Below are 13808 nucleotides of genomic sequence, written 5' to 3' on the forward strand. Positions count from 1 at the left end.
AGCTGCCGGCGGCCGCTATGTACTGTTGTTTATTGTTTATAACCTGCTATATTGCTTTAGCTGTCTATTATGCGAGGTTATCCATATTGATAATGTGATAAACTATACATCTATGTAAAACATGTGAGGCCAAGCCTGCCCTCCACCCAGATGAGTGTTTTGAGATTTACCACACACAAGTCCAATATTAGTGTGCCTTTTTTATTTTTGTACCATTTTGTGTTTTTTATATATTTTATATTTGTCATGGATTTGTTCCCTTCATTATCTACTAATGTTGTATAAATAATATAAATTACTGTTGTGCTAACTTTTGCTACTTTCAGAAATGTTTATTGGACTTTATATATTGCGTGTATATTTACATGTATATGATGTACTCATATGTAAATAAAATAAAAGCAATACAAAAACTATCGTGTTTTCAGCAGTTGCAAGACCAATAAACCTAAAAAAATATATAACTTTAAAAAAATTAAAAATTATTATTTTTTTTTATTGAGCATTAGAGCAATTTTATACAAATTGCTTTCAGCGTACGAAGGGTTAAAGAAGTAATATGACAGGCCAAATAATTACTAGTAGAACAAACACTTTGTCTATAAAACATTTTAATTAACTTAAACTTATTTAATGTAACATTCCAGGTCACTTCAGGTAGTTTATTATAGAGGACATATTCATGCAACTGCACGAAATATGATATACAAAAATTTAGCACTTGTCCATTGTTTACCAGCGCGTAGCAAAGACACATGTGCGGCAATGCACGAATACAGACAGACATAGGAAAGAAGAACTGCAAACTAAGTACTATTTACAAAGCTAAGATACTGTAATGTATTATACAAACCTATTGTATTATATTTTATAATAATTTGTATATTTTTTATACTAAGGACATGTTATAACGTCTTTCGTCCATGAATAGACACAGTTGACTGGTATCCAAAAAGAGCTGTTCAGATATTGAGTATCAGAATCGAACCATAACTCACAAAAATGATAAACTCTACCTAATTTTTAATCTTTATGAAATTGTTTTCCATCACAGCAGACACATACCTTGTCGCAACTGAAGGTCACCTCGCAGTAGGGTCATGTAGTGGGTTTGACCCTCAGTGGCGTACTCAGGGGTCGTCTCCAACGGTATCTCCAAGTCCACAGGCCGCGGACAACACCTCTCACACAGGTACTTGTCTGCAGCCGTGTCCGCCTTCACACAGTCGCAGTGCTGCCACACAAGGCACCTCTCGCACTGTATCATCAATCCCTCATCTCGGAACATGCCACATATACAGCGGATTACGTCTTCCTCTTCCGCACCTGGAGACATTTACATCAGCCTAGATTCCTCAAACTATGAATGGATCAAAATTCAGGCCACACAAGAAATATATATGATTAGAATGTGACCATCTAAACACAAGACTTTTTACACATGAATAATATGAGTAGCAGCATGGCTTACACAAACAGGCTACAACATTTACTACACTTTAAGAAATTTATTTACATATAATATTCCTTCACTCTACTTTCTAATGACTTTCCCACATTAGAATACAGACACTTGTGCTGCTGGAAAAAATTCCATATAACTTTAACTATTATAAACCAAATCTATACATTGAAGCGTTTTCTACAGGTGCATAATATGTTTGTCCTGGACACATATGCTAATGCAGATATCTATGTCTTGAGATATATCATATGTACGCACTTCTATGTTTCGTGATATATAAAATGCATAGTAGCTTATTCTTGGGATACTTCCTTCAATAAACTTTGTTCCATAACAATAAATAAAGATTAAAAACTGTGTCATGAATATTACACTAACAATGTTTAACAGAACTATTGCAAAAAGGAGTCCTAAAGAATCCAGAATTATTTACTGAATCTATGAATTCCTTTGAACTGTAAAAGGAATGGCTCTGTGTTACATTCATTGTGACAATAAAACCATTAAGTTGAAAAGTATTCTATTTGTATGTCTTCTTGGTATACCAAGAATGTGGTGATAGGGAAATATAAGATCTGAATCATCTCTTATGTTGTAATCAAGTTTCATCATGCATTCTATGTTGGATTGAGATTTTTGCAGATGATTTACACAGTCTTTACTCAAGCTACATTCACTACTAGCCCTATCAACCTGAAAAACTACGTGCAATAGAGCAGTTACTGAAGGACTATACACATTGACATTGCAGTAGACATTGTACTTAACTTGCATTCACTACTGAATTCCTTCCCTAGTAAGGAAGGCATGCAAATGTATACACATGGATATAGCAGTCACTGAAGGACTTTACACATTGACATTGCAGTAGACATTGTACTTAACTTGCATTCACTACTGAATTCCTTCCCTAGTAAGGAAGGCATGCAAATGTATACACATGGATATAGCAGTCACTGAAGGACTTTTATACATTGACATTGCAGTAGACATTGTACTTAACTTGCATTCACTACTGAATTCCTTCCCTAGTAAGGAAGGCATGCAAATGTATACACATGGATATAGCAGTCACTGAAGGACTTTTATACATTGACATTGCAGTAGACATTGTACTTAACTTGCATTCACTACTGAATTCCTTCCCTAGTAAGGAAGGCATGCAAATGTATACACATGGATATAGCAGTCACTGAAGGACTTTACACATTGACATTGCAGTAGACATTGTACTTAACTTGCATTCACTACTGAATTCCTTCCCTAGTAAGGAAGGCATGCAAATGTATACACATGGATATAGCAGTCACTGAAGGACTTTACACATTGACATTGCAGTAGACATTGTACTTAACTTGCATTCACTACTGAATGCCTTCTCTAGTAAGGAAGGCATACAAATGTATACACATGGATATAGCACGAAATACTTGTGACTTCTCAAATGCAGTACTTTTGATTATTGCAATCCTGTATTGCAATGAATATGTATGATAAAAAATCATTTAACCTGTAAACCTCTAACATCATATAAAAAATGTTTAAAAATACTGTCCAACAAAAAAAAATAATTCAAAATTTAACTAAAAAAATTAATTTATTTAAATTTAATTTTTTTAAATTTTTTTTATTTGCTTTCATAATTCAAAATTGTGAAACATTTATTTGTGATCTTTAATTATTCTTTATTTGTAACAACACTTTACCTAAAAGAAATTGAATCAATCTACTAGAAAATAGTTGAAATCCCTACTCCGTACTGATTGGCTCCATGATATAACTAAATCTTAGGGACTTCATTGTATTGTTATTTTTAAGGAATTGGTTTTAATATGACCTCTATGTTTTTTTTTTTATAAAGGTGGGATATTTTAATTTCAAACTAAAAAGAAAACAATGCTGTGTGAAGAAAAATTTAGATTGTATCCATTACATATCCCACCTGGATCTTCCTGTTCCGGGATGAATGTGGCCGGCAGCGACTCCCCAAGGATCTCTCTCAGCTGGTCCACATAGTCAAACTTGGCAACACTGTATATCTTGCGGAGACGGGTAGCTGCAATGCCGATGTCTGAAGTGCGTCCATGGAATCGCACGTTGTTGGAGAAGAGCCGACACATGTCTTGATCGAATGATTCCACAGTCTTGTACACACCAGTCACAATGTTCTGCTCCACCATAGTCAGGTCTATTGGTTCTGTTACACGCTGATAGTACTGCGGCAGCTTACGTTTGGACGGCAGAGTCACTAGGGGCGCTGCCAGCAGTTCCCCATCATCTTCTGTTGTGTCAGAAACATATTTTTCTGAAGAAACAATATTTTCTGTAATATATACATACTTATGTATATATACCAGCAACATAATTTACTGGTCTTTTAGACTAAACCACAGACTAAAGTCATGCCATGTTTGTTTTCTTTTTGATTTTTTAACCAGCACTACAATATGGCATATTCCTGAACTCAGAAGCTCGGCACCAGCAGCATTCATATTATGTGTGTGTGTCTGGTAAGTGTTTAGCTCTATTATTAAATCGGTGGTTCACATTACTCAGACAGTGAGATTTATTATCATTTGTTAAGGACTAGTGTATTTACGGTTTCAGTTATTTTAGTGGGACTCGCTCTCCATCCATTAAATTCACAAAATAGAGTACTAAATTACAAACTAGGAGGAAAGAAAAATGTTGTCCTCTGTGTTAATTGTCATTTTAAATTGGCTATCTACAAAGTGTCCAGGAACTTTCCACAATGGTAAGGACATTTACAATAATTATAACAGAAACTATTCCCAAGTCGTGATGGGCCTATCCTATACCAGACAGACTGGTACTATAATCAGTTATTGCTCATTCTTCCTATCACTATATAGTGATTGTTTTGTTCAAGTCTAACAATATAAAACCTTTTAAATAATCTATTAAATGAAGAAGGTTGTTATTGAATAGTATCCAGTCATTTTTTTATGTAAAGAAACACAGGTGTTTGCAGAACACAAGTACAGCACTGTTTTAATTGATTTCTTATTTCCTTGCTTAAATTATTGTCAACACAAATAACACTACATTTACTGAATGTACACAAAAAATTCCAAATTGATTTCATACTATGAAACGCATGACTCAGCCCGACCCTTATTTCAGATAATAAAAATAAAAGCGTTATTACAGAGAAAAAAATAATACAACAGTGATGTTATTTACAGTGGAACAACCGTATTATTTTAGAAAAATTCCACTAGAATGTAAAACTTGTCAAAAGAGAACGGTAAAGCAGTGCAGGTCAATCTGAGTCGTCTATTCCACAATAGCTCTGTAGCATGAAACAACAAATTTTAATGAAACCTGGTACATGTGGTAAATGCATTATGCTTGTTCTCTTCAGTAAGCAGATCATAGAAAAAAAAGAAAGAAATGAGGTAATCACTGATATTACGTAACTCTTTTTTTGTAGTTTCTGATTTCAAAAAATTATCTAACCTTTAGCCTGCGCAACAGCATTGTATAAGTTGCGGAAGATGTGGGCGAGCCGTGCCGTCTTAGTCATTTCTGGGTTGTCCTGAGCCTGTGCCAGCCGCCGAGTTCTGATGTTTCGAGGTGTGCTGAGTGCATTCAGCTGTGATAGGAACACATCTGACTCTTTAACAGCGGGAGTTGCAGCAGGTGTTGGTGGTGGGGGTTCGCCCGCTCCACACGTAGAGTTGCGCACCACCAGTTTTAGTTTCTCTCGCAACTGTTTCACCTCAAAAAATACAGACACAATAAATAGTTTATAAATCTGAGGCACAAGATTTGTTTGACTAAGGTGGTCAACTTTAGTGAAACAACCCTGAGATTTACCCCTAAGAGCAATGTTAAATTTTAAGCACTGCATGCTTCTTATCTTTGGTTGTAGAATTATACAACATATCTTATTTTAAACATATAATGAAAAAGGATCTAAAATTCTTTTAGTTTCCTTGGAAAGAGTATACTTTTGAATTACGAAACAGTTAAATACATACCAAAATTGTGATTTTCCCTGACTAATACACATTTTTAAGTAGTGTTTGGGTGCAGTATTAATCATATATATATATATATATATATATATATATATATATAAATGAGAATTTCCCATAGTTATAGGATACAGTTGGAAGTGTTTGAAGTTTAACATTGTTCTGATAGGCTGGCCACTAGTAAAACAGCTGGCTCTTAAAAGAAATATAAAATTTTCAAACTATTCTTTCAATTTTAGACAGTAAAAATGGAATGAATGTCTTATATTTTATCCACATTTAATAGCACAATAAGCTAATGACAAGCAAAATCATCTGAAAAAAACGATTGAATAGATGCAAAGGACAAGCTGTGAATATTTAGCGTTGCCCTTTTATAATTTGTTAAGCCCTAACTAATAGAAAACTAAGTGGACAAAATTCTAAGCTACAAAAAAGATTAACAGCTCAATTATTTTGTTTATATTGCATTGTGCAAGGCTCTCTGCAAGAACAATCCTTGACATTTAATATAATCTGGAGTTAAAAAAATTTTTTTTATGGATTTATAATATATTTGCATTAAAATTTTTCTGAATTATTATCTTCTATCGACATTGTTACTGAATACAAGGAGTCACGAAATTAGTAACAAGGAGCTACATTACCACACAATATTTGACCTTCTCAGTGGCAATGTCTCTTCTATTAGAGATTTGCAAATCATTAACAAAATTCTTTTGTTGTGATTCTGATAAAATATGATGCAGTCTGAAAGAATGTTTACAAGCTAGAGCTACTTATAAAGAGTTACCTTATCCAGATTGCGAAGCAGGAAGACACGATTCTGTAGAACAAACGCCTTCTGTTGTGGCAGCAGAGGCTTGAGAGGTAAAAGATGGTTCAGTCTTGCGACAATCGCTTCGTGAGTGATTTCCTTGGACTCTCTGACCACCACCGGAGGCTTGCTCTGCGTCTCAGTCTTCTTGCGGCTCTCGATGCTCTTGCGAGCAGCCTTACGCGGCTTGCGTACAGCCTTGTCCTCTTTGCGTACAACCTTGTCATCCTTTCGTTCCTCCACACAGCATGTAGTCGCACCGTTGTTGTTGACAATAGTGACACGTTGGGATTTACCACCAATCACTCCTCGGCAGTTCTTGGAGCCACACTTGCATTTCTGCAAAAAAATTATGATTAACATTTAGTAAACACCAGGTAACAATCACAAAAACACTAGCAAGCACAGATTAAAACAAAATGTTGTTTCCATACCTGGCCTTCGGCAGGGTTGAAGAGGGAGAAATTGTAATCGTAGGTGAGTTCCTCATGAGACTCAATGTCCCTGAGTGCAAAGAGGGCCATGCGGAAAAGTCCATTGACACTCCACTTCTGCATCTCACAGTTGGGCTCGCACGAGTGATTGACAAACCTCCCTATTGTAACATACACATCATTTAAGTACAAATGAGATCCAATCTTTGTTTAGTTTAATTTGAAATATTGATGTTTTAAATTGTAATTTAACTGAGCATAGGTTGTGCATCTGCATCAAATAATGACTTCTGAATCAACTTTATAGACTAGATAAAAAATAAAGAAATAAAGAACTATAAATAAACTATAAAGAATAGAAAACCCTTTGCTCAAGCCACTGGCTTAGATTTATTTCTGAATCTACTTGGACAAGTAATGTCTTGGAGATGCATAGGTAACTTGCTGTACACTTTCAGTCGGAATGTTGTACTGAGACAAGGGTTTATGAGGTTTATGTCTTGTGTTGTGGCTGTGAACTGTCAGACTCTCCATGAATGTGTTAAATTTTCGCTTTACTAAAAATGCTATCTCAAAGGTAGTGATTGTGTGAACATTTTTAGATTAATGAAACTGATTTTGCAATAGGCAACACGTCCAATAATCAAACATTGGGGCTAATAATGATATTTCGTCATTCACAGTAACAGGAGATTGTTGTTATGTGTTCAGTTTTCCCTTTTATTTATTTAGACATCATAAGTCTCTTTCTAGACTTTTAATAATAGTTTTTCTAATGCAACAAAATTGGAATTAAATTTATGTCAGGAATTATTACTACAGGATGTTGATTAAATCTTTTAGGTTGTGTATAGGCTTACTGAATTGTGAAGGAAACAGGATTTTTCCGGACATTTGCCATCGTTCAGTGAAACAAGAAAACAGTAACACTACGTTTCGAGATCTGCAATCTGATCTCTCTTCTTCAGGTAAAGAACTAACCTAATACATAATTACAAACTAGGTTAAAATAAACAAATCTTACTAAAGCGTTGTGGCACGCCTAAGTCAGGAATCACAACGTACATGTTGTTGTCAACTTCACTAACACTAAAGACATGCACTTAATACAAAACTATACAAAACACTAATCATTAAAACTAAAAATTTTTTTTTTTAGTTTTAATGATTAGTGTTTTGTATAGTTTTGTATTAAGTGCATGTCTTTAGTGTTAGTGAAGTTGACAACAACATGTACATTGTGATTCCTGACTTAGGCGTGCCACAACGCTTTAGTAAGATTTGTTTATTTTAACCTAGTTTGTAATTATGTATTAGGTTAGTTCTTTACCTGAAGAAGAGATCAGATTGCAGATCTCGAAACGTAGTGTTACTGTTTTCTTGTTTCACTGAACGATGGCAAATGTCCGGAAAAATCCTGTTTCCTTCACAATCCTTCCATCGTCAAAAATAACCTTACTGAATTGTAGCACCAACCACTTTTTTTAAATTTTTCTTTTACTACATACAAGAAACCCACTTTCATGGCTATTATTACTAACACAATGCATATTATTACTATTTATGAGTCATGTTCTACAAGACACTAAACGTCCTACTTATTACTGGTATGATTAACAAGAAATTTTCAAACATCTATTTTCCCATTTTACATTTTGGTACATTGATTTAGCCTGAGAGCTCTGTATCTTACAGAGGTGACAATGGTAGAAGTAGATGGCTTTATTTGCATAATATGTAGAAGAGCCAAAGTAAGTACTAATTGGTAATTGGCTGTTTAATTTATAGATTCTACCAGTGAACAATACAAGGTATGTTAGAAAAATATCCGACCTTTGACCGGAGAAAAACATCTGCCATACCTTAAGTGTTGGAAACCTAACCACCCCGAGGTAGTTTCCTTAGAACTCCACACATTTCTCCCAGAGGTGGCACCTTTGTTGGAAGCAATCTGAGAAAGTCAATTGCACAATGGAGTTTAGCTTCGCTTACAACCATAATGTTCTCTCATTTGAAATCGCATTCCTTTTACTAGTCTCTTGAGTTTGAGAAACAACCAGAAGTTGCTGTTTATCGTATTAGGAGAGTAAGAAAACTGTTGAATCACTCGGTTTTTCATCAATACTATCTAAATCAAGTGTGAGAAATGTAAATAACTGGAGCATTGTCGTGGTGGAGGCGCCAATTCCCTGTTGACCAAAACTCTGGTCTCTTGGCAGGACATCCCTTTAGTACTATTTCTGATTGACCCTCCGTCACTTTGACGTTGCTACACATTTGGTGGCCCTTATTTGGTTTTGATGATAAGGGATGCTTCCACAGTGACAACTGGGATTAGGTTTCTGTGTAGTAACCAACAGGTTTTAGTAGGCAAACTAAGGTCAGATACTACTACTTCCAACAAACCTTGTATATAAGTACTGTTAACGTTCTTCTCTCAGTACTTCTTTTTTAACTAATGATTTTTTTGGAGCTTCCTGGAAGATGGAATATAAAAGAGAAGTAAGAGAAGAAAGAACTCGTATCTTGTGTGCTTTACAGGAAAAATATAGCTTCAATCCTGGCAATCATGATCAAAGAGATATCTCTTTGAACAATATTGTTAATCACTTTTCCTCATTTGAACCACAACACACTACAGTTGGATTTACATGTATCACTCTGAACACGCAATACACTGGCCCATATGTTAAAGACTCCCAATCTCACAAACTGGATGAGGTTCACTTATGGTACTCACCATCACCACCCATGCGATGTCCATCTATCACCAGTCCCCCGTCCAGATTGAGGCAGTAGTGGTGGGTATCATATTGGTACCTGGATGCCATCCTGTTCTTGAACTCTTTCTCGCTCACCACCTCTCCCACATACTCCAGGATGAACTCCCCATTCTTGATGGAGTACTTGGTCTTCACTCCCCAACCCTATATGATAACAAGGATTTTCTGTTTTAACTTCTGATTTTCTTTTGATGTTTTACAGTTAATAAAAGTGTTGTGACTAATGCTTGTAATTAATTGTAACAATAATGAAAGGTATATTATCCTATCTATAATAACTATCATCATACCAATAAACAAGTTAATAAAATATATTACATTTCACATGTACTCCTATCTATAGCAGCTATTGTTATTGGATTCAGCATGCACCAGCAAGTCTGAGGATACGATTTGAAACAAATTGTAAATAAATATCGAGTTTTTAACGCTGTGTAGTTCAAACATATAACTTAAAATTATAATTCATACATAAAACCAAAGGGCAACTCAGTTTTGTTTGTTGTCACCAGTACGCGTGCAAATGCAATGTTTCCTCTGCCACCATCCATTAGAAGGCGCTAGTAAGAAAAATGGCGACCCATAAACAGAAAGCTTTTTGTGTTCTGCAGTTTACAAAAACCGAACCTTTTAATAACTGTGCATGGAGCGTTCCGTATAAAGTTCAGTTGTTATTCTCCAAGTATACTAATGTAAAAGGAGATGGTATCATAAGTTTGAAAATACTGACTGCCTTTGAAGAGTATGGGATGACCAATAGTTAGTGAAGAGATTGTTGAGCGAGTGAGAGAGACTTTCACGCATAGTCCACAGAAATCAGTTTGGAAGACTAGTTGTAAATTAGCAATTCCATTGTTGGAATTGGGCCCTTTAGACAACTTTCAGAAATAATTCAAATAAATGCGTCAGCTCTAGGAGAGATAGGAAGTCAAGTAAAAGAAATGGATCTGACAAACCTTATTTTTAGTCATGAACTTGTCGAGGCCAGGAGCCCATTAGTGTTGTTGCATCCCCAGGTTGCTGCACTTCTCACAATAGTGACACAATTGCATTATCTCTAGGAGAGAGGAATTCAAGAAAAAAGAGTTGATTGTTACACACCTTATCTTTAGTCATGAACTTGTCGAGGCCAGGAGCCCACTCGTGCCGTTGTATCCGCTGATTGCTGCACTTCTCACGACAGGGACACAACTGCGGACTGCACTCACTGAAAATCATGCGGTTGATACAGTCCTCTCCGCAGCCCTTGCCCTCTCCTTCTACTTTACAACTGCAGGCCTGTGCCTCATACAGTAATACTGGCTTCACATCATAATACACATCTGCAACAAACAATTAAATACATTATTATAAAATATCTTCAGTAAATGTTGTTCTAAGAACATTTAATTCAATAAAACACAATACTGTGAATGATGAAAAATCTCTCCTGGTTCACAATAATCTCCTTGAACCAGAGAACTTATATTTAAACAAAAATATGACAACATTAAACATAAAGTAAAATTTGCATCTGCTTACTTTGCATCTGGGAATAAATTGTGCTTACAGTTTAAGATACAAAATGATTATGGATATAAATCATAGATCGAGCTACTGTAAAATTTTACATTCCTAAGGAAAGTGCACATACACTCAGAGCATTTGAATACTTCAGGTTCAATGTAACCTTCTGGTTTGTTATCCAGTTTTCTATGGTGGTGACAAAGTAATTTTGTGTCAGGAAGAGGAAAACTTAACCTTCCATTTTGATTAAGATATTCCTTCTTTTCTTACCCTGTCCAGTATTTCTTACCAAATTAAATTAACTATAAATTAAATTTCATGAGTTTTGTTTGAATTTCAAAAGGCTTATAAGCTTCTAAACCACAATGGAGACGCAGGTTCCCTGAACACTATTACTGTATAAATACACTACAAACTATACTATCATATAAACACATACAACATGCTTGAATGAATGCACATACACAATAATAATAATAATAATACAATAATGAATGTATTTTTCTGAATCCCGCATGTGCCATGTGAGGCATATAGGATCGTGTATAAAGTAACTAATTGTTAATAAATAAACGTATTTGAACAGTGAACTGTAAGAACAAACACACACACACACATTTGCAATTATTACATCCTATATATGGTATAGAAAGTTAATAAAGAGTTAAAAGTGCTCTTCATGTACTAAGCTATCAATCCATTGTAATGGCCTTTTTTAAAATAAACATCTTGAGAGCCTGAAATGCATATTTTTTATCATGAAGACATTTTTTTGAAAAATGTCTTTAATACATTTCAAGTTGATGGCTTTAGAGTTTAATACCAGATTACAAATTTTTCTTCAATACATTTTGGGAATACTTAAGTGTTATTTGACACATTAATAAATAAACAATACGCATGTTATGTTCAGCTCCATTTCACCTTTCACTTAGTGCAGTGTCTGAAGTCTAACACTGTAACAGATTTGACTCCTGGAATCTGGAATCAACATCCATCTAAAGAGATCCAAAACAGTTGGCAACGAAGAAGCTCAAAACGAACTCTCTACAACTCTTCCCACCCATTGGTCTAAAACCATGATCAGAAATACCAAAGACCACTACTCACTGGTACGAATCTTCTTGTAGTTCCACGATGGCACGATGTCTCTGCCAGGCAGTTGGTTGTTGGTGTGTAGCCACCAGAGGTCATGAGGTAGCTGGAAGTTCATCCTTCTCTGTCGCACCCATTTCCCACAGTAGTAAGGAGGGGGCAGCAGTCCGTGCCTGTGCTCGGCCGGGTTGTACATCAGTCGGCTCTTTGTGATATCAGTGCTCTTACGAGGCCTAGAGAAACAACTTTAATTAGTCCCTTGAACCATAACCAACTACTACATTTGGAATCAACTATGTATGTAATATTAATCATTTTAAGACTTTGTTGCAAACAGAGTTTAGTCACATATTTCTGCCTATTAAGTGTCATCCCTCAAAAGTGTTTCTTCAACAAACACATTAAGGCAGTAATCCTCGCCAAGAGAGGCTTGATCCAAAGAAAGCCCATAACTTCTGCCAGCAGAGCTGGAATAGTTTAATGATAGCTCAAAGATAAAAGTGGCTAAGGTGCTGGAGGGCTGTGAAGGAGATGCCATGTAGGAAGGAGATGTAATCCCTATGGTTCTTTGCTCTACCGGTTTTGTAAATAGAAGTCTCTACAATAATAAGGGTGCTTGATAACCTATAGGGGCAATATAATAAATACTTTCATTAACAACTAGGCAGCATTAAAAACACTGGACCTGTATTAAACTCCACACTTGTACAGGAATGCTACCAAGATGTTGTTTGTTCGGTCAAAAACACCAATGTTCTTGGTGTTAGAAGGTTCAGCATAAAACATGACTCAACCTCAATTATTTTATATTGGAAAGATCTCTAGAGTTATTTGAATGGATATACAATGAACACATATTAAATTAAAAGAATGAGTAAGCTTAATGGGGGATGTGTGGAGTTATTAACACATTCACTGCAAGTCTAAACTGAATTCTCTTAACTACCCAGAACGCACTAGGGCATCTGTCATAGTCAATGTGTTAATCTTGATGTTTATTCACCTTCCCAAAGGAAGGCATCTAATATTCTCTCCATGAGCAGATCCTTAACTTCTTATAGAGAGTAAGCATAATCACAGGAAATTTTCACCTCAAGAAATATGTTAGCAGGAAGGGGCTGAATCAGGAAGAAATATTTAGAGAAGAATTTTGAAATGATGCTAAGAAAATTAGTAAAAAAAAATCGAACCTAGAGTACATGCAATACTTGTTATGTTAGGTATCTTTCTGAAACCATGGTTTTTTGGTTTGAAGCATGTTTAAATAAATAAAACACTCTTTTAGCATAGGCTACTGCTAAAAATACTGAACATTTTCATTGGGAGTAAGAACACGTTACGACCAAACAAACTAGAACCAACCCTGAAAGTTAAGAAGGCTGAGATGCAATACTCACTCGGCTTCTTTGTAACAGTCAGAGAAAAGTCCTGCAGAAAGATACTTCTTACGCCATCGTGGAGGATTTTTCTTCCGGGATTTTGTGGAATCAGCATCACTAAAATAATGTAGATTATCACACTTCTATAAAATTAACACAACCATATTTATGAATGCTTTTCTATTGAAGAATTACATTTAACTTACTTAAATTAAAAAGAAACTAAAATTTCAATAAAACAAAATTATTAGCTTTGTTATTTGACAGCTTTATTAAAGAAGCCTATCAAGTGAGGGGCTGGAAAATTTCATTTCTGTCAGTCTGTATA

At 35.3% G+C, this 13808-nt stretch overlaps 1 protein-coding gene across 3 annotated transcripts in view; it reads right to left on the reverse strand.

Moving 5' to 3' along the window:
- Nucleotides 1–13808, reverse strand: part of LOC124365907 (histone-lysine N-methyltransferase ASH1L) — a 32120-nt gene that overhangs the window by 12489 nt on the left and 5823 nt on the right. For 2 of the 3 annotated variants that reach the window (XM_046822029.1, XM_046822027.1), the window contains exons 3-11: nt 13499–13597; nt 12117–12334; nt 10602–10822; nt 9458–9644; nt 6718–6878; nt 6260–6622; nt 4946–5207; nt 3408–3770; nt 1066–1326 (exon numbers count right to left, since the gene is read on the reverse strand). In XM_046822029.1, coding sequence (XP_046677985.1) covers nt 1066–1326; nt 3408–3770; nt 4946–5207; nt 6260–6622; nt 6718–6878; nt 9458–9644; nt 10602–10822; nt 12117–12334; nt 13499–13597 — 2135 coding nt within the window. The remainder of the gene's footprint in view (nt 1–1065; nt 1327–3407; nt 3771–4945; nt 5208–6259; nt 6623–6717; nt 6879–9457; nt 9645–10601; nt 10823–12116; nt 12335–13498; nt 13598–13808) is intronic. The other variant, XM_046822028.1, reaches the window with a different exon arrangement.

This window comes from Homalodisca vitripennis, chromosome 7 (genome assembly GCF_021130785.1).
Source record: "Homalodisca vitripennis isolate AUS2020 chromosome 7, UT_GWSS_2.1, whole genome shotgun sequence".
In the NCBI taxonomy this organism is placed as follows: domain Eukaryota; kingdom Metazoa; phylum Arthropoda; class Insecta; order Hemiptera; family Cicadellidae; genus Homalodisca; species Homalodisca vitripennis.